The sequence below is a fragment of the Rhamphochromis longiceps genome, linkage group LG7, assembly GCF_057381845.1.
Source record: "Rhamphochromis longiceps isolate RC_006_pf linkage group LG7, R_longiceps_female_GT1.1, whole genome shotgun sequence".
NCBI classification, from domain to species: Eukaryota; Metazoa; Chordata; class Actinopteri; order Cichliformes; family Cichlidae; genus Rhamphochromis; species Rhamphochromis longiceps.
The window spans coordinates 26,347,020-26,374,858 of record NC_140563.1 but is presented as its reverse complement, the minus strand read 5'-3'; the positions used below and the strand labels follow the sequence as shown (position 1 = coordinate 26,374,858).

The 27,839-nt window shown below is 42.3% G+C and overlaps 1 protein-coding gene across 2 annotated transcripts in view; it reads left to right on the top strand.

The window, feature by feature from the left end:
* Positions 1-27,839, top strand: part of agbl1 (AGBL carboxypeptidase 1) — a 95,876-nt gene that overhangs the window by 22,216 nt on the left and 45,821 nt on the right. The window contains exons 5-7 of one of the 2 annotated variants that reach the window (XM_085413089.1): positions 276-407; positions 711-804; positions 3,733-3,770. In XM_085413089.1, coding sequence (XP_085269215.1) covers positions 276-407; positions 711-804; positions 3,733-3,770 — 264 coding nt within the window. Of the gene's footprint in view, positions 1-275; positions 408-710; positions 805-3,732; positions 3,771-19,401; positions 20,037-27,839 lie in introns of those variants that run through there. The other variant, XM_085413090.1, reaches the window with a different exon arrangement.

The following is a 27,839-nucleotide window of genomic DNA, read 5'->3' as shown; positions in this document are numbered from 1 at the left end:
AGCGATCACTGCTTGGTGTAACTATGTAGAGCTATTAATGCTACTACATCACTGCTAGTAATAATCACAATTACACTCATGGTAATTTTCCAAAGATGGAAAAAAATCATATAACTTTAATATTTGAATGCTACTATTTTAAGTACTTTTTCATTGGGGTTGCTGTTATTTTTGGATGTTTTTGACTTCTTGCATTCTTAAAATTTTCATCACTTACTTTCACAATACTTACTGTCACCATGCGTATTCATTGCAATGTATATATATATATGTAGACCGTCGTATTGGTATGAAAGCAGAAGAGGCAGGTGCAGTGCTGCTGACTCTGAATCTGCTGAAACACAATGGCCAGCATGCCAGGAGAACTGCTGCCTGCCTCTGGGTGATCCAAGTCTTCTGTTCATCAGGTAAACAATATAGTTGTTTTTGTCACCAGCTTGGAGTTAAATTCATATCCTGGAGGCTTACCCTAAAAATAATCATAGCTGCTATTTCTCTAAATTCTAATCCAAACTTTACCCTTATCCTAAACCCTACCTTATACATTGTCATCCAGAGTACTTTATTATTGAATTCTTCATTAACAAGTAAAGTCTCCACCTTAATTTTTAAGGGGAGAGTATTTCAGAAGCTTTACCTGTTGCTGTGTTTAAACTTATATGTTGATAATCTTAGTAACAGAGTTAAAGTCAGTTGTGTTGTCTTGACAGTTTCTACAGCAAACCTCATAGGAGAAAACCATGGACTGGATGTCATCTACCGCCTCATTCCTCAATACACAACCAAGCATCTGCATGCTATTAAGTAAGTATCCTAAGGGCTTTCTGCATTTTCCACTGATCAGTTTTACCATATAGATACAGTCAGGGCCATAGGCTTTTGAACAATTTTTCATCCAGAATCCAATAATGTTTTTGACACAATTTTTTTGTAATTTTGCTTTCTGCAGTACCGCAGTGGACTCTAAATTAAACAATCAAGGTGTGATTTAAGTGCAGACTTTTAGCATTAATTCAAGTGGTTTATAGAAATAGTTGATGAATTATAACTAGCTGTTTATAATACCAGTTTTGGAAGCTAGGGATCGGAGTGCCAGGACCTCTCGATCCACTAACACTGAAGCCCTATGTCGACTCCTGCGGGTGGTGGGCCCACAGGCGGACGGACCCATGTTGCTTTTCTGGCCCGGCCACCAGATGCTCACCAGACATTCACTCGAGACACTACCCTGGGCCTGGTGCGCTGGACCCTTGAATTGTTCTGGATGAACATTTTTGCAGCACATGATTGGCTGAAGTTCAGAATTCATGGACTCCCTTGGGACGCTCAGCTAGACTTTAACTGTAGATGCTTTCAGTTGCAGCTTGTTTGGGGATCTCTCTGACTACAGTACTGTCTTCAATACTGAAAAGCATGACTGAGATGAGGTTGCTGACATAGAAGAATATCCTATTTTTTTGCCTTGAGAAACCTTTGGGTGAGAACTGCGATAATAAATAAAGCCAATGACAACTATGATAGGCTATATTTGGATAAATAGTTCAAGTAATGGTTTTATTAAATCCTTCGAATTAAAGTCTGAACTTCAATACAATGTGACGGCATCAAGAACCAAACTTATAAAATTGTGTCACTGTCTACTGACCACTCATAGTTCTTTAAACTACAAGCCACATTTAACCATATATGAGAATATTTAACTGCCCCCCATTGATCCATCCATTTTCTTAATCGCCTGTCCAGTTAAGGGTTGCAGTGGGACCAGTAGCCTGTCCCAGCTCTCACTGGGTGACAGGCAGGGTGGTGGTCACCCATACGGAAAAGAAATAGTAAAAACTTATATGTGATTACTCATGAAAGTGGCCACTTTCGCATTACTTTCATACATTGTTTTAGTAAGTATCCAAAACATACACGTTTCATTATATAATTTTTCAAGGGATCTTATATCTGTTTTCACACTTATATGCTTTTCATACAAGTTTCACACAAGACAGATACAAATTTTATAAGATTTATATATATCTTTTCCATATGGGCAGAGAAACTGAGATTTTGTTATAGTCCAGGTATAGTACACTGTCACGGAGAAGTGTAGGCTTTAAAGATATTATCTCCCCCCTGCTTGTAATGCAACATCTGCATGCAGTAATACAACTTCTGCATGTGTGTCTATTTCCAGTTTTAAAGCAGCAAAGCATGAAATGGACATGGTGGACCGGCCTGTCTATTACATGTTTTCCTGTTTCCTGTAATACTGGGTTGGAGATTCCTGCTGGACCCACGTACTCGGTTTAAAAATTCATGGGGATATGACTTTTTGGGCAAGGTTGTGGATTTTTCTTCCACTGCCTTTACTCTGTAAACTCCACTGATTCATTTAAAAAACAGCTGAAGGCATACTGACAACCTTTAGGTAAATTGTTGTTTTATGTTTTTTTTTTTTTTGTTCATTCTTATGATATATTTTATTTCTGGTTTTATTGTAAAGTATATTGTGATTTTTACCTGTAAAAAGTGTTTATAAATGCATTTTACTTACTTACTTGACCTCAGTGTAGCATTTGACACCACAGACCACAAAATGTTAACACAGTGATTACAAAATGTGTTAGCCATTAAAGTTACTGCCCTGCAGTGGTTTGAATCATAGCTCGCTAATATCATTAACTCTAATTTGTTCGTGTAAATGGAGAGTCAAACACTAAGCACTGTTATAGAGTACCACAGGGTTCTGTTTTTGGACCAATTCTGTTTAAATTATACAGGCATAATACATTAGGCAGTATTGGTAGAAGCCATAACATACAGTGCATTCTCATTGCTATGCAGATGATACCTAGCTTTATCGATCCATGAAGCCAGATGACATACACCGATTAGTTAAACTGCATGAATGTCTTAAAGACATACAGACCTGGATGAACTCTAATGCCTTGTTTCTAAATTCAGATTAAATTGACTTTCTTGTACCATTTTACAAACACGATTCTTACTCTAGATGGCATTACCTTGACCTCCAGTAACACTTGGAGCCATTTTTGACTAAATGTCCTTCAATGCGTATATTAAAACAACCACATCTGTGTTATTAGCACAGTTATATTTAATATCTTAGTTACCGGTATATCTAAGGCAGTATTCAGGGTCAACTAATCCAGCCCTAACTATATGCTTTATCAAAAAGAAAAGTTTTCGGGTTAATCTTAAAGAATAGAAAGTGTCTTTTTCCCAGATCCAAACTCTACTTGGTTCCACAGGCTCAGTAAGCCAGCAGTTTGAGAGCAAAGTGCTCAATTGGGACAATATGGTACTCTGAAGCCTTTAAGAAAAGACAATTCAAGACCTTGTATGTAAGAAGAAAGATATTAAATTCAGTTCTGGAATTAACAGGTAGCTAAGACAAGGCAATACAGGAGAAAAATACTCACTTTCCAGTCCTTGTCAGTACTCTCACTGCAGCATTTTCGATCAACTGAAGGCTTTTCAGGGAGCTTTAGGACATCCTGACAAAAATGAACTACAGTAGTCCAGACTGGAAGTAATAATGAAGATGAATCAATTTTTCAGCGTCACCCTGAGTCAAGATGTTTCTAATTTTAGAAGTCAAATAATTTCATGTTCACTCATACATAAAGATTTACTTTGACAATTACAAATGCAATTCGTTTTTTATTTTAATTTGGTGTTGATTCAAATGAGTCAGACGTCACTTTTCTGTTTTTTTCCTAGGGCAGCCATTAATGCCTTTTCTGCTCTGCTGTGCACAAGTAAGTTTTTTTTATTACCTTGAGCATTCCTCAGCTGATGTTTCCATTTTCATCATCACCATCTTCATTACCATCATGTCACAACTGTTTCTCCGGGGACACATTGGCAATGCTTGATTTGTGAGGTCATTTTGTTTTCTTATGATTTTTGTGTCTAATTTCAAGGACCATAAAGATACCTTACACGGCATTTAGTGCAATGAAAATAGATTTAAATAGATATTGCATTTTTTTATGTACTATAGAATTTAACAGGTGGGGATCAGGCTAATATAAACTACTGCTTTCACAAAATAAAAAATAGGGCACTAACAAGAGCTGCATGCTTACTTGAGTTTAAGCTGGTTGACAAAAATGTAAGGCTTATACATTGGGGCAGTTTAGAACACAGCTCTCATATCTGTGGCTTCAAGGTGGAAGAGCCTAAGAGGAAGAGCTTTCCACATGATTCCAAGATAGTGTTTAAGTTATAACTACAGAAGGAATAAGCTAATGCATGATACTGTGCACAAGAACAGAGTCTGCAGAGAGGGATCAAGACAGGCCCATGAATGAGGGTTTAAAATGTTTGGTTAATTGTCACAAATTGACAGAACTTCCAGGAACCATTAAGCAGTTCATTTAAATGCATAAATACAGATGAACAGAACTGCAATTCAACGTTATTACATTTCAGAAGTTATTGTCATTAAAATCTTCTAATCGACAGTTTTGACATATGATCTGTTACTGACATGATCTGAATTTGTTGTTGTTGGCTTTTGGAGGTGTAATAAAAGTATATGTGCATTGCGCAGTGTCATTTTAAAAACTGGAGGTGAAGACTGAATTTACTCTCTCAGCTGTCAAGCTTTTGCTACTATAGTCAAAATTACATTACAAAAAACATTGGAAGTGCAGCTTAAAATTGAAGAAACAGTTTAATGTTTTATTTAAATTGTTTTCAATAAAATGTAGACAAAATAGATTAAAATTTGACAAGGGGTGGACCTCATCGACCCCTTTCATAAAGATGGGAACCACCACCCTGGTCGGCCAATCCAGGGGTACTGCCCCTGATCTCTATGCAACATTGTAGAAGCGTGTCAACCAAGACAGCCCTACTAGGACTCCTTCTTCAGTTTGGTGGCTCCCCTCACCTCTCCAAACATTTTTTTTACAAATAAATAACTGAAAAGTGGGGTGTGCGTAATTATTCAGCCCCCTGAGTCAATACTTTGTAGAACCACCTTTTGCTGCAATTACAGCTGCCAGTCTTTTAGGGTATGTCTCTACCTTTCCATTGTTGCCCTGGCTTTATGTTTAGGGTCGTTGTCCTGCTGGAAGGTGAACCTCCGCCCCAGTCTCAAGTCTTTTGCAGACTCCAAGAGGTTTTCTTCCAAGATTGCCCTGTATTTGGTTCCATCCATCCGTTTGCTGTGTCCCCCACATGGCTTGTGGCAAACTGCAAATGGGACTTCTTATGGTTTTCTGTTAACAATGGCTTTCTTCTTGCCACTCTTCCATAAAGGCCAACTTTGTGCCGTACACGACTAGTAGTTGTCCTATGGACAGATTCCCCCACCTGAGCTGTAGATCTCTGCAGCTCGTCCAGAGTCACCATGAGCCTCTTGGCTGCATTTCTGATCAGCGCTCTCCTTGTTCGGCCTGTGAGTTTACCTGGACGGCCTTGTCTTGGTAGGTTTACAGTTGTGCCATACTCCTTCCATTTCTGAATGATCGCTTGAACAATGCTCCGTGGGATGTTCAAGGCTTGGGAAATCTTTTTGTAGCCTAAACCTGCTTTAAATTTCTCAATAACTTTATCCCTGACCTGTCTGGTGTGTTCTTTGGACTTCATGGTGTTGTTGCTCCCAATATTCTCTTAGACAACGGTCGTGTCCAAATTCATGGGCTGCATCCTCCTGAGGACCCAGCCTTCGCGGTCTACGTGGGCCGGGTCCTCAGAAGGTCGGGTAGGCCGGAAGTAAACGGCTGTGGAATTGGACGGTCTAGCCTTCTGATTAGCGTCACCGCTATCTCGGTGGAGTTTAATAAACTCAGCCGTCTGCTCCTTTCTATCTAAAATATAACAGGACACTGGAGTAAATTCTCGACCATCTCACACTTCTGTTTAATCAGTTTTCTGTTTGACGTTTATTCAGCTGTGTGAAAACCAAGGAGGAGGGGGATTAATAAAGTTTTATTTTATCTAATCTAATCTAATAACTTTAATCTCAGCCAAACCGATTTACTCACAAAAACAACAAAACAAAAACAAAAAAACACTGAAAAAAGCCCAACAATAACATTTTTAGGTTGTCTAAGTGAATTATATATCACGTTTAACCTGAGTAGCGAAAGTCTGCGGTGATCTGAAAATGATGTGCCAGGAGTTGTGCCGTTCTCAGCGGCTTCAGTAACCCTCGAGCTCTCGGCTAGCTATCGAGCTGGTGGGTAACAGACGTCTCCGAAAACGTCGAACCACTTTTGCAACTATGCAATGTCTTGATAAACCGAGCAGATATTTGAAGTTTACACACCCACATTCTCGCCTGAAAATATGTTAAAAGTTTATTTTGTGACCCAGAACGATTAATAAGAGTAATTTTAAAACTTAGTAGCGGCCGCCATTGCTGGAAACTGGAGTTTGGCTGGGCCGCGCTACGAATTCTGGGATATGATAGGCCACGAAGGACACACCCGACCCATCCTTCAAATTCGGAGAAAAGGAGGACCCATTTGTCGGCTGCATTCGGAGGAGTCTACGAATTTGGACAGCCTTCGGTGCGTCGCTGTGACGTAATCGGTCTACAAATCCGTCCTCAGGAGGATGCAGCCCATGAATTTGGACACGACCAACCTCTGAGGCCATCACAGAGCAGCTGTATTTGTACTGACATTAGATTACACACAGGTGCACTCTATTTAGTCATTAGCACTCATCAGGCAATGTCTATGGGCAACTGACTGCACTCAGACCAAAGGGAGCTGAATAATTACGCACACCCCACTTTTCAGTTATTTATATGTGAAACATGTTTGGAATCATGTATGATTTTCGTTCCACTTCTCACGTGTGCACCACTTTGTGTTGGTCTTTCACGTGGAATTCCAATAAAATTGATTCATGTTTCATTCATTAATGTTTCTTTTGGCTGCGTTTCAACTAGCCCCAGATTTATTAATAATATTTATGTGACAATGCAGTTCAAACTATACTACGGAATGACATGAAAGTAATGTGACAAGTAGTTACTTTCTCCAATGAGTAATTAAGTACTCTTTTTAAGTAATGCATTGCAAAATGTAATGCATGTTCTTCAGCAAATGAAAAACCAGACAAAAATATTCAAAATAATCAGCTCAGAATTCATCACTAATTTCCTTGCACAAAAAGGAGGTTTCATGGAAATTTTTGAAGCCTGTACAACCAGCTCCAATGGACCATCACCCATGAAACTCTAATTATGAAAGCCTTTTTAAAGCCTTGGAAAAAGAGAGCAGCAGACATATAGACACATTTTATGCTTGAGCTCAAAGAATACAAGATGCCCTACCATGTGTCGCAGGGGCGACATTTGCAGACAATTCACCTTAAAAGGTAAGTGTGTTGAAGCTAACATAATGTTATGAGCTACTGATGCACTTTTGCCAAGCTATGAAGGAAAAAGCGCTAGTGGTCATCTAAAGTAAACATAACCGATCTGAGAAGTAGCATTAACTTTACATGAGATATGAAAAACTGTAACGCAGTTTTTACAAAAAAAAACAGAACTTTATTTTTATATCTCTTATTCACGTCACAGTTAAGAAAACCTCAAATGACAGCAGCTCTTCTAAGTGATTCTAAGTAGTAACAGGAAAAAGAGGAAGCTACTGTAAAAATTGATAGGATTATGCACAGGATTATCAGTCTGTACTATTAAAGACCAGGATCATGTTCATATGATGGAAACAGAAGTTAGTAAGATGACTGTTCCATAGAAAAGCAAAGAAACCTGATAGACAAACATTATGAAGATGAAATACAAAACTTCAGAAAGAAATAACAAAAAGGTATACAAGTATGTAAACAAGAGAATATACACATGAAGACAAAATAATCCCCAAATGGAATTGACAGATTTTGACAAAATTTTCCAAAATTGTGTCAAAAACAAAATAAATCAATTTAGATTAGGGAAAAGGACAAGTATGTATGTGCTTCACTAACTGCACATTTTGTCATATTACAGTCCTATTCCAAAATGGATTAAATTCCTTTTTCACCTCAAAATTCTACACACAATACCCCTAAATTGGAAAGAGAAAAATGTTTGCTTGACATTTCTGCACACACACACACACACACGCACGCACGCACGCACGCACGCACGCACACACACACACACACACACACACACACACATATATGTGTGTGGTTTGTGTTTGTGTTTTGTAAAACCTCTCCTCCTCCATCAGGTTGGAAGGGAAACACTAGTGCACAGCCATTTTCAGATCTCTCCAGAGATTTTCAATTGGGCTCAAGTCTGGGATCTGGCTGGGTCACTCAAAGACATTCACAGAATGGTCCCAAAGCCACTCCTTTGTTACGGTTGTGTGTTTAGGGTCATTTTCCTGTTGGAAGATGAACCTATGCCCCAGTCTGAGCTCTCAGGAGCAGGTTATCATCAAGGATGTCTCTGTACATTCCTGCATAAATTTCCCTTGACCCTGACAAGTCTCCCAGTTCTGGTTGGTGAAAAAAGACATACGCACAGCATGATGCTTCACTGTAGGGATGGTATTGGCCAGGTGACAATTGATGTCTGGTGCAGACATAATGCATGCCATTCAGGCCAAAGATTTCAATTCTTGTTTCATCAGACCAGATAATTTTGTTTCTCATGAACTGAGAACCCTTCAGCTGCCTTTTGGCTAGGCTGTTATGTGTCTTATGGCTTCTGTCTGGCCACACCATCATGGCCTGATTGGCAGAGTGCTGCAGGACAACCATTTTTATAGAGCAATGCTGGATCACTGTCAAAGTGACGATTCGGTTTTTGGTCACCTCCCTGACTAAGGCTCTTCTACTCTGATGGCTCAGATTGTTTGGATAGCCAGATCTAGGAAAAATCCTAGTGGCTCCCAACTTCTTGCATTTATGGTTGATGGAGGCCACTGGGCTCATGGAACTGTCAAAGCTGCAGACATTTTTCTGCATCCTTCCCCAGATCTGTGCTTTGCTAAAATTATTTTTAGAGCTCTACAGACATTTCCTTAAAAGTTATGGCTTACTTTGCTGTAGCTTCAGTACCTGAACGGCGATATATGCAATTTTCTCTGTAAGTGCAGCTGCCAATCAAAAATGATGTTGCGCATCAATTTAACAAATTAAAATCAAACTTATGATAAAGGAGACCCCTCAACATGATGAGAACAACTAATAATAATTGCTGAAACCATCTTTTGGAAAAATTTATCTCAGGAGAACTTTTACTTTGTCCCCGTTCCATCTTCTAATGTCGAGGGTGTGGGGTTTTTGAACAATACTGCAGCCAGACACCAGGGGGCGATAGAGACACTTTTGTGGAGTTGTTGGGTTTTCCATATTTTCTACACCAGTGGTTCTCAAACTAATGATGTGCGATACCACTGATTTCTTTTCCAATCCGATACCAAGTAAAATTCATGGTGGTATCGACAATACTGATCCGATACCGATACTTTGGAGTCACACAAACCACCTGCAACTCAACACCTCAAAGACTAAGGAACTGGTTGTGGACTTCGGGAGGTCCAGAGAAGGTCCACTGCCGGTTCAGATAGAGGGGGAGGAGGTGGAGGTGGTCAACAAGTACAAGTACCTCGGGCTGTGGGTGGACAATAAACTGGACTGGTCATGCAACACAGAGCACCTGTATAAAAAAGCCCAAAGCCGACTGTACTTCCTCAGGAGGCTGAGGTCTTTTAACATCTGCAGGAAGCTCCTGAGGATGTTTTACCAGTCGGTGGTTGCTGGAGTACTTTTCTATGCTGTGGTGTGCTGGGGGAGCAGCACAGCAAAGAAGGACTCATCCAGGCTGGAGAAACTGATCAGGAAGGCTAGCTCTGTGGTCGGCATGAAGCTGGACACTCTGGTGACAGTGGCAGAGAAAAGGACATTAAAGAAACTGCTGGACATTATGAACAATGCTGGGCATCCTCTGCACACGGCCATAAACAATCAGAAGAGTCTGTTCAGTGACAGGTTGCTTCTCCCAAAGACAAGAACTAACAGACTTAAAAACTCCTTTGTCCCACACGCCATCAGACTGTTTAACTCCTCTCTGGAGGGGAGAGGGAGGGGAAACAGGAGGACAAAGGAGGGGGGAACAACTAAGCTGTAGTGCCTCTTCACCTCACTGTGCAATACCTTGTGCAATACTTTTTGTAAATAGTCAACAGTGCAATAGACTCAATACTTGAAATGTGCAATTCACTTGTATTTTTATTTTTTATTCCTATTTATTCTATTTATCCCCTTTGTATATTTTATTTATATTTGTCTCTGTATTTATGTGTGTGTGTGTGTGTGTTTGTGTATATATATATATATATATATATATATATATATATATATATATATATATATATATATATATATATATATATATATATATATAACAATTCTGTAACTGTAACTTCGGTCGTTGCTGTGCTTTTTTTTGGAAGTCGAATTTCCCAGAGGAACCCACCCGAGGGATTAATAAAGTTCTATCTTATCTTATCTTATCTTTGTACAAAAATGTATTTTATTTATTGTATCTTTTATTGTATCTCAAATGATAGCGTCATCATGATTACAGGACATCAGATTACTTATTCTTATCACTTAATAATGCAGAATTCATCATATAGAAATAAAAAAAACTGAAGTCGTGCGCTATTTGGACTCCGCGAGAGATGTCTGTCTCCCCCTAGCAGCACCTGTCCCTGTCCACTCCTCCTCTTCAGTTCGCCTCAACATACGCTCGTCATAATCTGTGATATGATTTACTCTGAGGTGTTTGAGAAGGTTAGTGGTGTTGCCACAACACCTCACTGTCTTGCCACATGTATCGCAAACTACGTCTCAGCTGTTTGTGGAGGTAAAACACGTCCACACATGACTCCATTTACGCTCAGCCATTGTTGTGAATGCGCACGCCAAGGGGCTGCGACACATTTATACAGCCGTATTTTGCACATGACTATGGAAGGCAGAAGAGAAAGTAGTTCCTTCCAACGTAGACAATCCGAATGATATAGTTTCTTTCCACTCTGTTCCTGTTAATGATAAACTACAAATTTACCCTAAATTACTAAAATATCGATATTTTAATGTGAGAATCGATTCTAGAACATAAATGACTGGTATCGAAGGAATCGATATTTCAGTATTGATCCGCACATCACTATCTCAAACCTTTCACAATGAGTAGCACCTCATAAAATATGTGGATCTTGAAGTACCACCCTTATGACCAACATTAAAGTACAGTAGTAGAGGCCTATTTAACACCACATACAGTTTACATGTGGTGTCACTTATATGAATGTTATTTATTTTAACTGTCATAAACAGGATGTGACAAGTGATAATAATAACAGCTGTACTGCATTAAAACATTCACAGCAGGTAGATTATCCAGTCTCCAAGTGATGATGTATGAATCCTGCTTCCGGGTCCAAACTACTCTGCATTTATCAAGGCTGTTGTGTTTTTAACATGTTTTAATGCTTTATATTTTGTTCTATTTAATCTGAACAAGACCCTAAAAAAGGCAGTGATTAGATTAGATTAGATTAGATAGAACTTTATTAATCCCTCGGGTGGGTTCCTCTGGGAAATTCGATTTCCAAAAAAGCACAGCACCGACAGAAGTTACAGAGTTAAAGAATATTATATATATATATATATATATATATATATATATATATATATATATATATATATATATATATATATATATATATACACACACACACACACACACACACACACACACACACACACACACACACACACACACATATATATAAATACAGAGACAATATAAATAAAATATACGAAGGGGATAAATAGAATAAATAGGAATAAAAAATAAAAATACAAGTGAATTGCACATTTCAAGTATTGAGGTCTATTGCACTGTTGACTATTTACAAAAGTATTGCACAAGGTATTGCACAGTGAGGTGAAGAGGCACTACAGCTTAGTTGTTGCCCCCTCCTTTGTCCTCCTGTTTCCCCTCCCTCTCCCCTCCAGAGAGGAGTTAAACAGTCTGATGGCGTGTGGGACAAAGGAGTTTTTAAGTCTGTTAGTTCTTGTCTTTGGGAGAAGCAACCTGTCACTGAACAGACTCTTCTGGTTGTTAATGGCCGTGTGCAGAGGATGCCCAGCATTGTTCATAATGTCCAGCAGTTTCTTTAATGTCCTTTTCTCTGCCACTGTCACCAGAGTGTCCAGCTTCATGCCGACCACAGAGCTAGCCTTCCTGATCAGTTTCTCCAGCCTGGATGAGTCCTTCTTTGCTGTGCTGCTCCCCCAGCACACCACAGCATAGAAAAGTACTCCAGCAACCACCGACTGGTAAAACATCCTCAGGAGCTTCCTGCAGATGTTAAAAGACCTCAGCCTCCTGAGGAAGTACAGTCGGCTTTGGGCTTTTTTATACAGGTGCTCTGTGTTGCATGACCAGTCCAGTTTATTGTCCACCCACAGCCCGAGGTACTTGTACTTGTTGACCACCTCCACCTCCTCCCCCTCTATCTGAACCGGCAGTGGACCTGCTCTAGTCCACAACCAGTTCCTTAGTCTTTGAGGTGTTGAGTTGCAGGTGGTTTGTGTGACTCCATGCGACAAAGTTCCTCACCAGACTTCTGTACTCCTCTTCCTGATCATCCCAGATACACCCCACGATGGCCGTGTCATCTGCAAACTTCTGAATGTGGCATAATTCAGAGTTGTAGCAGAAGTCAGAGGTGTACAGGGTGAAGAGAAGAGGGGACAGCACAGTTCCCTGTGGTGCTCCTGTGCTGCTGACCACAGTGTCAGACGTGATGTCCTTCAGCCTGACGTACTGTGGTCTGTCGGTGAGGTAGTCGGAGATCCAAGCCACCAGGCAGGGGTCCACCTCCATCCTGTTCAGTTTTTCCTGAAGCATACAGGGCCGGATGGTATTAAAGGCACTGGAAAAGTCAAGAAACAGGATCCTGACCGTGCCTTTCCCCCCATCCAGGTGTGAGTGGGCTCTGTGTAGGAGGTACAGGATGGCATCCTCCACTCCGACACCCGCCTTGTATGCAAACTGTAGTGGGTCCTGGGCATGTTGTACCTGTGGTCGGAGGAGGTTGAGGAAGAGCCGCTCTAGGGTCTTCATAAGATGTGACGTCAGTGCCACCGGTCGGAAGTCATTCAGCTCATTGGGCCGGTTCTTTTTGGGGACCGGGACGATGCAGGATGTCTTCCATAGGGCGGGCACTCTCCCCAGTCGCAGACTGAGGTTGAAGACTCGTTGTAGCGGCTCCCCAAGTTCAGCAGCACACGCCTTTAGCATCCTAGGACACACCTTGTCTGGGCCTGCTGCCTTTCTGGGGCGAAGCTTCCTCAGTTGTCTCCTGACCTGATCCACTGTGACACTGGGAGATGTTTGGGAGGAGGGGAGGGGGGGAGATGTCTTGCTGCTGAGAGAGGGATTGGAGGAGGGGGGTGTCATGGTGTCAGGAAGGGGGGGAAGCGAGGGAGGTAGGAGAGTGGGGATTGGACTCTGTAGTGAGGGTGAGGGTGGGGGGGTTGTGGGCTGGTCAAACCTGTTGAAGAAGTTGTTGAGTTCGTTTGCCTTCTCCACAGTCCCCCCCGCTGTGCTTTTCTTGGTGTTGTGGCCTGTGATGGTTTTCACACCATTCCAGACCTCCCTCATATTGTTCCTCTCCAACTTCTGCTCCACCTTCCTCCTGTAGGTGTCCTTTGCTTCCCTCAGGCAGCGTTTCACCTCCCGCTGTGCTGCTTTCATCTCCTCCTTCACTTTGCTCCTGAAAGCCTTCTTCTTCATGTTGAGGACAGCTTTGACTTCCTGTGTTACCCACGGTTTGTTATTAGGATAACACCGTACCGTCTTAGCAGGGGCGACTGTGTCCACACAAAAGTTGAGATAGTCTGTAAGACAGTGTGTCGCCCCCTCTATGCCCTCACCATGTGGGCTCAGGAGCACATCCCAGTCTGTGGTTGTAACGTGCGGTGGAGATGAAGCCAGCCGCGGAGGTGTGCAGGTGGATAGCGAATGAGCAACAGCTTCTGACTTTCCAAAAAGTACTCATTTATTTACAATATCAAAAATAAGTGCTACCTCTACCACACATTACTGAAGAGCACACTAGTCCGCGTACACACGGGAGCATCCATTACAGGAGGAGTGCGAAGAAGAACAAAAAAGGGGGTGACACCAGTCGTGAGACAGGAGGCGCCGCCATGTGGTGATACACTGCATTACGATAGCAACTGTTACATAGTCCCCCCTGGTGAGAAAAAGGCTGTCCTCAGCCATACACAGCTGGAAAAGCACACACCACACCTAACAGTACCCTATACATAGAGGTTACAGCTAAGATTAGTGCACACACAGGGCAAAAGACCATTTAAAAATGAAATTGGTGAAAATAAGACGAACATGTACAGTGGAAAATCAGTCTTCTTAGTTTTTTCACTTTTTCCTTTTTTTTGTTTTTAAAGTAAATGCCAAGAATGAACCTTAACGCACTAAAGAGCCATAAAACTGGATTAAGTAGAGCAAACAGAAACATCTACATATCATGACTCAAAGTAGCAATGCAACAAGACAGCATCAAACAGGTTTAACCAGAACATTTCACTTCAGATCAAGCCTGGTTGTGTGAAAATCATTAGTCCATCTTTTGTTGCTCCAGCCAGACGTAACTCTGGGGCAACGTCTGAGCCTGAGATTGTAATATCCACCAGCAGCTGGGTGCTGGACAGATCTGGGTGAAACACTCTCTGGAACAGCGCCCACACCAGAAGAAGAGTCAATGTCCGGTAAATCAAAGGGGAATGGCTCAGAGCCAATGTCAGTGTCTGCAGGGGGGCCAGGGTGGGCCTGAGAGTCAGAGTTCAGACCCTCTGCGGTCTCTCTCTCGGCAGGCGATGAAACAGAATGTTCTTTGGAAGTGAGAGAGTCCCAGGTATGGAACGGTTGCATGTTCACAACATGATAAACACCTGCATCCACACCGGAGTCCACCCAAGTGAGCCTGTAATTAACATCACTGAGTCTCTGAGATACACACAATGGTCCCTGAAACAGTGGTGCAAGTTTAGCAGTAAAGTTAGACTGAGCATCTGACCTGGGGTGTGTCTTAACTCTCACAAGGTCACCAACACGAAACGTGGCATGTCGATGTCTCAAGTCATAGTAATGTTTTTGTCTGTCATGGCTATAGTCCAAAGCTGCTTTGGCGTGGTCGTGAGCTTCCTGCAGGGAGGCTCTCAGAGTCTCAGGGTAAGGCACACCCGGTTCATCAACACCTGCTGTAGAAGGCTGAGTGATAAGGTCAAGCGGGGTGTCTAACTCACGACCATAAAGCATCATGGCAGGAGTCAAACCTGTACTGTCATGAGGGGCGGTGCGCAGAGCAAAGCAAATCTGAGGGAGAAACTTGTCCCATGATGTGTGCTTATCACCTACATAAGCGCGGATTGCAGTTTTCAGAGTCCGGTTGACGCGTTCAGTAGCATTTGTCTGAGGGTGATATGCCGTAGTGAGTCTGTGCACCGAGCCTAATGCAGAAACAACATGTTCAAAAAGCTCACTCACAAAAGGAGACCCTCTGTCAGAAATCAGGTAAGTGGGTGTACCATGTCTAGCAAAAATGTCAGTGACGAATTTACCAGCTGCTACCTGAGATGTAGCTTCTTTGACAGCACTGGCTTCAACCCATTTAGTCAAATAGTCAACAAACACGATCAAATAAGCATTACCAGTGGGGGTGCGGGGAAGTGGCCCAACAAAATCCACACCCACATACTCCCAGGGTTTCTGGGGGACAATGGGAACCATAAGACCGGCTGCTTTTTTTTGACTTGGCTTGGTGAGTTGGCACACTGAGCATGAAATCACATAGTGTTTCACATCAGCTGCCATTTTGGGCCAGAAAAACCTAAAACGCAGTCTAGCCAATGTCTTAGAAACACCCAAGTGACCTGCTGTGGGGTGGTCGTGGTAATAGTCCAGCAAGGTGCCTCTAATGGAAGTAGGGGCAAACAGTTTCAGCTCTTTCAAAGGGTGCAAAGCACATGTGGACTTGGGTTCTCTGTGATACAAAAGAGAGTCATACACAACATACTGTAACAAGGTGGCATTGTCCGAGCTGTTCAGAGAGTCTGCTTCAATGTCTCTGAGGAGTGGACCTGTGACATGATCGTCTAACTGCAGCTGTCTCAATTGTGAACGGTCAGCCAGAATGACGGGGGGCAGAGTACGAATGTCCAGGCTGCCCATAACAGCATGATCTGGTAAAAGATCAGTCGGCCTGTCACAGGTCAGAGGCAAAGGGTTGCGTGACAGTGCGTCGGGAACTTTGTTCTGTGCACCAGGTTTGTGCACTATTGTGAAATCAAAGTCCTGCAAATGAAGTGACCAGCGGGCGAGTCGGCCCGTTGGGTTTTGACGAGACATGAGCCACCTGAGACTGTTGTGGTCAGTGAAGATAGTAACATGAACACCTTCAACATACGGGCGGAAGTGTTCCAGAGCCCATATCACAGCGAGGCACTCCTTCTCTGAAGTGCAGTAGGGGAGTTCAGCTTTGTGAAGGGAGCGACTAGCAAAAGCCACAACGTACTCACGACCCTTGTCATCCTTTTGCATCAACACTGCCCCAAGACCAATGTCACATGCATCGGCGTGAATGGAAAAGGGACGGTTGAAGTCTGGAAATGACAGGATCGGGGCTGATGTGACATGATCCTTCAAAGTGTCCATGGCCCTTCGACAGCTGTCGTCCCAGTGGAAAGCATTGTCCTTTCTGGTGATGGCGTGAAGAGGTTCGGCATGGCGGGCATAATTCTGAATGAAGCATCGATAATAGCCAGTCAAGCCAAGGAACTGACGGACGTGTTTCACTGAGGTTGGGGTATCAAACTCCTTAACCGCCTTTACTTTGTCTGGATCGGGCTTAACACCTGATGATGTGATGCGGTACCCGAGAAAGGTGAATTCATCGAGGCAGAATTGGCACTTTTTGAGCTTCAATGACAAGCCAGCAGCCTGGAGTCTGCCCAGCACCTCCTCAAGATCCACTAAGTGCTGTTCAAAGGTAGGTGAGGCAATAACAATGTCATCCAGGTAGACTGCACACGTTTTGTAAATGAGGCCAGCAAGCACAGAGTTCATGAGTCTCTGAAAAGTTGCAGGTGCGTTGCAGAGCCCAAAGGGCAGCACCCGAAACTGGAAGAGACCGCAGTGAGAGATGAAGGCAGTTTTAGGCTTCGAGTCCTCTGCTACAGCAACCTGCCAATAGCCTCGCGCTAAGTCCAATGTCGAGACAAACTTTCCTCTTGCCAGAAAGTCCAAAGACTCATCTACACGAGGCAGGGGATAAGAGTCTTTTCGGGTAACTTGGTTGAGCCCTCGAAAGTCCACACAAAACCTTGGTTCCGTGGCCGCTCTATTTACAATGACTACAGGAGCTGCCCAAGGGCTTGTGGAAGGTTCAATGATGTTGTCCTTCAACATTTGTTGTACTTGTTCTTCAATCACACGTTTCTTAGCAGGTGACGTGCGATAGGGTGGGAGATTGACAGGTGTTGCATTGCCAGTCTCTATGGCGTGCTCAGTGAGAGTCGTTCGACCAAGTTGACCATCAAACAAGGAGCTAAACTTGCTGAGCAGATTGAGTAAAGCATCCTTGTTGTTCTCTGAGAGACTTGCTTCAGACAGTTTGGCTGTTAAGTCTGAGCGAACCAAGTCCAAAGACATCAGTGTTCCAGGTGAATGTGAGTAATCATTTTGAAGGTCCTCTTCATCGTCTGCGAGTGGGCAGGGGATGTCCTCAATGTAGACGGTTCTAGTGGGAATGTGAATAGAAACAGAAGCTCTTGCCATAAAATCCATTCCCAGAATGAAAGGAGAGGACAAATCTGGTATTATTGCAAAACGCTGGTAAAAGTTCTTGTTCATGAATCCAATATTGAGCCAAATAACACCGTCAGGGATACAGGGAGCATTATTGGCAAGGTTAACTGCAGGACCATTCCACTCACTTGTGTTTCTAGGGTGAGAGTCATTTACTTGAATGAGATCTGTTCGTACAGCCGAGAGGGAAGCACCCGTGTCGAGGGTAGCATCCACAGATGAAGCATTGAAGTTCACTTTCGTTCTTAGTGGGGTATTCCAGTGGACTTGTGAAAAATTGTCTTCCAAGTGTCCAAGACTGTGTCCACCCTGTAGTGAATCGGGCGTGTGAGGCTCCGTTAGTAACTGGGGGAAGGTTGGCCTCTGTGAAATGTCCTCCCCCCCCTGTAGTTTCCCGACTGCCTGTATTGTGGCTGGGATGTGGTGCTGCTTAATTCCACCTTTTCATGGCCAGGGTCAGAGGGGCCAGGTGCCGGCAATGGCTGGACTGGGCCATGCCTAGCGGTGTTCGAGGCTCGTTGTGGCAAATGAGGTTGGGTGTTACAGTTTGGGCAGGTGCGTGTGGTGAACCCTGGCTGAGAGCATTTGAAGCAGTAAGGTTCAGGCTTATAGTTGTCTTTGCTACATAAAGCAGGCTGTGGTCTTTGTGGTCCAAGCACTGAGTGAAGCTCATGAGCACGTAGCAGCAGGTCCATTACAGAAGTGACATTAGCGCCATACAGGGCAACTCTGTATTTTTCAAGAGCATGTTTACTAATTAGGTCGATTCTGTCTTTTTCAGGTGGAGGACTCTTCAGTTTGTCAAACTCACTCAACATGTGGGCAACAAAGGTTGGGAGTGGTTCGTCCTGAGCCTGAACACGATCCAAAATTCCTCTCAGGATGCGTTCTTGGTTGTCGGAGGGCAGAAAAACTGTCTTAAACAGTTGACAGAATTGAGCCCATGATGTGATGTGGGAGCTCAATGCCTTGAACCATTTCCCGGGCTCTTTTGCAAGAAAGTGTGGCAGTTCGTTTAGCAATTGCCCATCGGTTAGGTTCAATGAGGCTTTGTATGTGCCAACTGCATTTAACCAGTCCTCAGGTTGCACTTTGCCGTCCCCAGCATACACAGGAGGCTCCAGTTTTGCGTGATGTAAAGCTGCCGCAATCACTCTGGAAGTGCTGCTGAGCTCAAGTGAGTGAGATGGGAGAAAAGGATTTGTAGGTTGAAATGGGTTGCTGGGCAGGAACGGATTGGTACTGTTGGTGGGTTCAGTTTTGTCTCTCGCAGGAACATGAGGTGTCGATGTGGCCATTGGGAAAACAGGAGACTGTGGGACTGCAGGAGGGGGAGAGCTCCCCATTGTGAGTTGGTCCCACTGCCTTAGTAAACTCTGCTGTATGTTCAGTGAGTCACGTAAACAATCACTAAGCTTATTCACCTCAGTTCTTAACTCCACCACTTGTTGGCTAAGGCTAGGAGTCACATTTTCAACTATCTGGCACATAGGTAACGAGGTAAGTTCCATGTCTGAGTCAGAGTCGTCTGGGCAGTGTGCCATTGTGATTTCAAAAAAATTAAGCCGCTCCAGGGCACAGTGTAGTTATTGATATAGTAGTAAAAGAGTCAGATCAGACTAGAAAGACAAAAATGCAAAGATTAATTTTAAATCGTTTCGTTATACTGAGCCGAAGACCAGCACCAACGGTTGTAGTCGGCCAAGTTCTCACTTACATGTGCTACAGTCAGTCTCAGCAGAGGGAAAGGGGAATGGAAAGCCAGCAGAAATGTTCATGTCCAGGCTCTCCACAGAAGAATTAATCCTTAGAAGACGAAACCAACAGCACGTCCAAATAACAAATCCACGGAGTCCATTCGCGTCGCGGAGTCAGCTTCTCTCTTTTTCTTTCTCCCAAGCAGAGCAGCGGCACACCGCGGTATCCAGAAATTAGTCGGGTCCCACCTGAGCTGAGGCTGCGGCCATGGCTGGAGAAAACGTCCGAGCGTCCGCAAAACTTGGGGGATTTCCGAGACAGTTCACGTGCTAGAAGAGAAGAATCCTCGGCGGGATGCAAAAATCGTCTGAAGTCCAAGGGGAAAAAGTTCGGGCGCCAGTTGTAACGTGCGGTGGAGATGAAGCCAGCCGCGGAGGTGTGCAGGTGGATAGCGAATGAGCAACAGCTTCTGACTTTCCAAAAAGTACTCATTTATTTACAATATCAAAAATAAGTGCTACCTCTACCACACATTACTGAAGAGCACACTAGTCCGCGTACACACGGGAGCATCCATTACAGGAGGAGTGCGAAGAAGAACAAAAAAGGGGGTGACACCAGTCGTGAGACAGGAGGCGCCGCCATGTGGTGATACACTGCATTACGATAGCAACTGTTACAGGTGTCATAACAGTCCCTCAGAGCATCCTCCTATTAATTTTTTCTGGGGTCCATCTCCGGATGGAGCGCGTTGTGACCGGCTGCCTTTGGACGAGGGGTGCGTATTGTGGCTGTAGGTAAACCAGGTTGTGGTCTGACTTCCCTAGTGGGGGGAGGGGGGTGGCTCTGTATGCATCTCTCACATTAGCATACAGTAGGTCAATTGTCCTGTTGCTCCTTGTGGGACAATTCACAAACTGGTGAAAAGCAGCCAGAGTAGAGTCCAGTGTGGCATGGTTAAAGTCTCCAGATATAATAATGAAAGCCTCGGGGTTTTGTGTCTGAAGTCTTGCTGTGACTGTGTGTATTTTCTCACAGGCAGCTGTTGCGTCGGGGCCTGTGCTTCGTACCGCACTAAGTGAGTTAGCTGGATTAGATTGTTGACGATTTCGCGTGATCCTGGATCGTTCGGTTCCCCGAAGCCCATCCGGGACTTGCTGTCATAGCAACAGAGCCGTAAGCGTAAACCTGCTGGGGAGCAGGTTTACTTTATGTAAACAGGATTAGATCGCGGCCACGCAGGTATGCCCGCGTCATTCATACGAAAGCAACAGCGATATTCCACCACTGTTTCACCATAAATAAATAACATCACTGTAACCAAAGATAATGCAGCACTTGATCCTTTTATTGATTTCACACAGATACATACAGGTCATTCCCTAAAAAAGGGAAATGTACTATTAACATTCTATTACATGTATGTGATTATTACAGATGTAATTCATATTTCAGAGTAGTAATTGTAAATTACTTCGTGTAATCAAGATGAGAGACCACGGCTATAAAAGCGAAGGTGGATTTGGGAAGTCTGTCGCAGTCATATCCTGTCCGTTTACGCGAGCAACCCATTGCGGAAGGTGAAAGATTGATAAGGAGAGTCCTCAGAATTCAGCGTATATTGCGGGACAGACAGGATCCTTTAGCTCAGCGCGACAGTGTGCTCATAGAGAGATATCGATTTTCCCGTGAGGGTATTATTCACTTAACCAACTTGTTGACGAGGGGGTGCAGGACCACCACCTGTCTTTTTTTTTGCTCTGCCCTTTTCTTGGTTGCTGTTATGAACAAACAAACAGAGTATTCCAGGGTCTCTTTCCAAGAGACGACAAGCAATATAAGTGATAAATATTACCATTCTGTAGAATATTCTTATATTTCACTTTTACTTGTTCCCATGTTCTAGTGGGTCCTGTTGTGGCTCTAATGTGAAAGGGGATATAATATAACATATTATAATATAATATAATGTAATATAATATTGGATAATATGGTGTGATATGATAAATCTACCCTACCGCCTACTGGTGTTGGCCAGAGGGGCCGATGGCGCAATATGGCAGCCTGGCTTCTGTCAGTCTGCCCCAGGGCAGCTGTGGCTACAACCGTAGCTGCCTCCACCAGTGTGTGAATGTGAGAGTGAATGAATAGTGGCATTGTAAAGCGCTTTGGGTGCCTTGAAAAGCGCTATATAAATCCACTCCATTATTATTGTTATTATTGAATTACTTACGAGTTTGATTTGTCAGCAACTTTCTGCCAGCCCTCTCTCCTTGCTTTTGCAGCCTTTGCAGTGTTCCCTTGCGTTTTAATTAAACTCTGAAACTCCTGAAATCCCTCACTCAAGAGTTCTTGCTCTGCTGCCGAAAAATACCGAGCGCGCTCCTTCGACATTTTCGCCGACCAATCAAAGGGTTGCCGATCAATGTTTCTACTATCGATGCGTAGCCCCTGTTGGGCCACCCAGTGATCTCACATTACTTCATCCAGCTATACTAATCGTCAACAACAGGTGTGTTCGGGGAACCGGAATAGCGAGCTCAGAGTTAGCGCGATGATTTGGTCTTGGATGTTTCATTTGATCTTGGATGTAGTAAGCGACGTACGAAGCACAGGGCCCGGCCCTCGGAGGGATGTAAACACACACACAGATCACATGACTGAACTCCCGAGGTAGATAATATGGCCGCAAGCTAACAGCTAGCAGCTCCAGGTCCGGACGGCATACCGAAACTTTAACGGAGACGTGTCCAGGGTTCACTGTCGGCCTCTGACGGTTTTTATTAACACTGTTTATTTTAAAGCCCAGTTTTTAAAACCTTACAATGTAACTACAGCCCAGCCCATGCAGCAGTATATTAATGACTAACCTCGTATTGTGATGAATTATCTCAGTTGTTCTCCTGACTGAAGTTTGGTCCGTTTACATCATCCCGACATGCGATTGCATTTGTCCCTAACCATCGGGAACTGTTATCGAGTGGAAAATAGTTAGTGTTCATGCTCAAGCTTCACTGTGCTAATGTGCTTATATTAAGCTAACCATAGCTGTGTAGCTAGCCACCACGCAGGACATCGTTTTATACCAGCTAGCCCAACTTCAGTAACCCTACAAACGTCACTGCTGTTTAGTTTCCATTTATGAAGTGATAACAGAGCTGTACGTTTTAATTTGTCAGAAATCCCTCAAGCAGAAAATGGTATATTATTTAATCATAAAAATTTTATTGGAGACTTCCCACGTACCACTAGAGGGAGCCCGTGTACCACAGTTTGAGAACCACTGTTCTACACGATCACATTGACATGGATATAGAATAGATCACAAATAACATGGCATGAGACAACTTGCTCACTAGTGAACAGCAAGAGCTTCTGCTGCCTTTTGCAATGGATACAGAAACTCTTCAGAATGACATTATATCTCTGGCGGTTCATTATCCTCTTTGGTCTGCTCAGCCACTTTGCCAACTTTTAAGGTCTTTATGGCAAGAACACTAGCCATCACAATTTTTCCACTCTTGTGCATAAAATGAAGGCTCCCTCTTTTTTGAACTTGAATTTGTGCTAAACACTTGTTGACATGACTGATGACACTATACAGGAACTGCTGAAACAGGAGTAAGAGTATGTGGTTCAATCCATTCAGTCACATTCACAAAGTGAGGATCAGTCTGAAGATAATGGACAAAGAATAGGAAGGAACCCTGACCCTAACCCAGTTATTAACAATTCAGATTACTACTGTAAGAAAATCCAAAACTGGTTATCTGTTACTGATGTTAAATAAATCTAATGATGTAATCTTTTGATGCCCAGTTTAATTTATGATGATGTACAATTGAATTTTGTTAAATGTCTTACATTTCAAAGTAAGTTATGGCAAAACTATTAGCAAACTTTCATGAACCATTGAGAAGCTCCATAATCTGCTGTTTGTGGGAGGAGGCGGGGGTGTCAGTTCAATCCATTACAGTCAAATGGTTGTTGATATGAAGAAAATTAAAATAACAAAAAGCATAAAAGTGGATATTTCGCTGATTGATTTACAATTTGTAAGTAAAAATGGCTTTTTCACATTTTTATTTAAAAGATACACACTGAAATGTTTTACAGTGAGACCAGACCCATGGCTTGGGTGACATCCATAAAAAATTCAACCTGCAGTTGACAGAGAGGGAAGACGGTAAGATTTTTAGATTAGATTCAATACAATTTACTCAACTTCTTGTTCACTGATGAGATAAAAGCTGAACCTTTTGAAAGATTTGACTGTGTTACATTGACATTAAATTATCACAGTATTTCATGAAAAGAATATCGTACCAACAGTGAAACATGGTTGTGGTAGTGTGAGGGTCTGGAGCTGCTTTGCTGCTTCAGGACCTGGATGACTTTCTGTAATTGATAAACTATGAACTCTAATCCATCAGTCCATCAGTTCATGTCCTGAAGCAAGACGTTAATCTAAAACACACCAACTAGCCCACCTCTAAATGACTCAATAATAATAATAATAATAATAATAATAATAATAATAATAATAATAATAATAATAATAATTTTGGACAACAACAAGTCTTCCAATTCATGCTTGAAACCCCTCCACTGTGGCTGAATTAAGAAGAGTGGGCCCAAATTCCTTCTCAGTGATGTGAAAAATTAATTGGCAGTTATGACACTTGATGGCACCTCCTGCTTTAGATCCAGTTATCAACAGTATTATTCCCTTAATTTTTAAATCCGAATGAAAATTTAGAACAGTGTTCTGGCAAAACATCTTATTAAACTTATTAATTTATTTAACTTCAGCCAGGATAAGTCACTAGAAGCTAAAGACTGCCACTTCTACGACTAAAGTCATTTGACTACTGTTGCTGACAGAACAATCTGGTGGAGAGTTTGATGTGGATGTAGCTTTAAGTACTCCACGTACTGATAAAGTAACAGTCAGGTGCCAGCCAGCGTTCAGTGGGAAAGCAGAGTAGAGCCATATTTGTTCTTGATGGTAATGTTATGTGGCCCTCTTAAAGCTTTGCAGAAGGTAAGGTTTTATTATCTGTGAATAAAAACAGAAACCAAGACAGACAATACCTGTAACCAGGTCATTGATTTATTTCTCTATCTAATGAGTCAAGATGAAAACTAGACAGAAGAATAGTAGCAGATTGCAGGTCTATGGCATTGTCATAACAGCACTGAAGGGTGATCTTTGCTAAATACCTCCCTGAGACAATGCATCAGGGGCTGATAAAAGGGTAGGAGGCTTTGCAGCTGGTGAGTCCCACTGATTGCTGAAATTCAGACTGGAAACAAGTATTATTCTCCTAAAACTAGAGTTAACTAGAGTTAATAAAGTAAGTGTGCACTTGCTTTTCTAAAGACGATAATGGCTCTACACAATCAAAGACCCTTCGCCTAATCAGAGAAATGAACCAGTGGAGTGATATATACAGTGCCCTTGATAATGTTTGGGACAGAAAAACATGTTTTGAAGTTTTGTCTTTGTAAACCACCACAGTAGATTTAAATCAACATGATTGAAGTGCAGACTTTCAGCTTTAATTGAAAGGGTTTTTTTAAAAATCTTTGCATGAACTAACATCCACTCACATCCTGGGCCATTTGACCTCAGTAAATTACATGATAGGATTGGGCAAGGTTTCACAATGGGTCCACCTAAAACCTTGGCTGACTGTGACCCACACCTGTTTTCACACATTGGCTTGTGCGATTAGGTAGAGGGTGAATAGGGAGTCCATGACCCTCTTGTGGACACTTCCATAGGGCTTAAAATCTGGGACTTTCCACCAATTGCACTTAGAACTGAAGAAGCTTCTTGGATGAGAGGTGAAATGTCTTCAAGAAAACTTAAAGAAATCCAGACGCTTTTCTTTCCAAGCTCCTTAGACTACAATGACCTGGATGACTGAGAACCTTTACACACAACCCAGTGAGTTTTTTATGGGCAAATGCCCTGTATATGGGGTCAATGTCAGCTGAACCAGCTCAACCTAATGAAAAGTACATTTCAATAATGATTTCTATAATACTAGTTAACAGTAGTATTATGGACAGACATTACCATATCAAGTCCGTGTTCCTGTGTTCTGTTACTTTGTGTTTTATTTTGATAGTCTGTCGTCTCATGTGCATTATGCTTAGATTGGCTTCCCTTGTCTCATTCTTTAGATTCAGTTTAGCTGAGTGTATTTTCCCCGCGTGTTTCCACTTCCCAAATTACCCTCCTATGCATATCATATATTATGTCAGTGTTTCTTTGTCAAGGCATCTGTTTTCCTTCCCCAGTGTTTCTCAGCCCTAGTGAGGTTTTTAGTTTCTGCAGCTTTCAGTTCCTAGTCTAGCCTTTATCGATATGCGGGATTGATAAAGGGACAAAAAAAAGGAAACAAAAAAAGTAAATGGCCACAATTTAGACTTTAATTACGTTATATTTTATAAGTGGTTTAGCAGCAACAGTAATGTGACGCAAAAGCAATTTGACAAACTTAAATGTTATTAAATATATGTATTGTTTTACAGTCAATGGCCACCTAATGTCTAGAACCCATGGAAACCAAATCTCTCTTGAGATGCTTTGCTCGTGGGCCTCTGTCTTCAGTTTTATATTCAGTAACTGAAACGTATGCTCTGTTCGGTTCAAGTGACTAAATTGGCAATTGGAGAATATTCTCTTTTCTTTCCTTGTCGTAAATGCCCTTCATTTGTATTCATGATGGCATTTTTGATTGAAGACTTTTTCAGTGATATACTGTACCTGTCTCCTGAAAACTGTTCTTGGTTTTCCAACATGATGTGAAAGGTGTTCTCTTAATCAATGAAAGATTTGTAATGATCTACTTTATTTTTCAGGCCATTTTAGGCCAAAAACTCACATTTGCCTAAGAAGCAAAGGAGCAGCTGAAGGTTGCTTTCACCTTGGTTGTCTTTCAGGGATTATGTTGGTGAGCTGTTTAGTCTGTTGGCAATTCACTCTATTTCAATTTCTTGTCTTGTCTTGTTAGACTCACATTGAAAATTCCAGCCTGCTAATTCCAAGTTCAACAGTAAACGATTCCAGATATTTAATCAAAATGTTTGCAGTTAATGGACTATCTGTTAAAAATCACAGAATTAAACCTGGAAGTGTGCAGTTCAATCGCATGTTGATCTTTTTTTCAAATCCACTGTAGTGTAAACACAATGAAGCACACAAAAGAAATGACACAGAAAAAGTATTTAAAATCTATTTAATATTTCGTGCAAAAATTCCAAGACATCTCTTGTGTAGATAAACTCGTAACAAGCATTTCTCATGTGTGATTTTGGCACATTTTTCCACACAAAACAACGAGTCTTCCAATCCTGAAAGTTCTGTGGGCTCCTTCTATGAACTCCAATTCTTAGCTTTAATCCTTTGCATAGATTTTCAACTGGATTCAGGTCAGATGATTGGCTGGGCCATTCTAGCAGCTTTCTTTCCCCTTTCCCTGAGACCAATGGAGAGTTTCCTTGTGTGTTTGGGATCATTATCTTGCTGGAACGTCCACACTCGTTTCATTTTAATCATCCTGGAAGATGGCAGCAGATTTCTAATCAAGAATGTCTCCCTACATTTTTCCTTTCATCCTTCATTCAATTGTACGAAGTAAACCAGTGCTGTATGTTGAAAAATGACCCCATGATTTTCCCACCTCCAAACGTCACTGATGGTATGGTGTTTTTGGGGTGATGTGCAGTGCCTTTTGACCTTTGAGCTACAAACATGGCGCATTTTATGGCATCCAAACAGTTCAATTTTGGTCTCATCTGACCAGACTATATTCTTCCAGTATTTCACAGGCTTGTCTAAATGTTGTTCGGTTGTTCGCAGCATCCTTTTTCTTCAGCTGTGGAGTCTTGCATGGTGAGTGTATATACAGGTCATGGTGGTTGAGTGCATTACTTATTTTTTTTCCTCTGAAACAATTGTACCTGCTGCATCCAGGTCTTGCTGTAGCTCTTGGACAAGTTTTCTGAAAAGTCTTTTCACTCCTCTGTCTGACATCCTGTGGTGAACACCTGGCTGTGGCCGGTTTATGTTGAAATGATCTTTCCACTTCTGGATTTTGGCCCCAACAGTTTCTCACTGGAACCTTCAGTAGTTCAGAAATTGTTCTGTAACCAATGCAATCAATAAGGTTTTAAAGACCTTAAGAGTATTCCTCTACTTGTATTCCTTTGTAATATTTCTTTTATC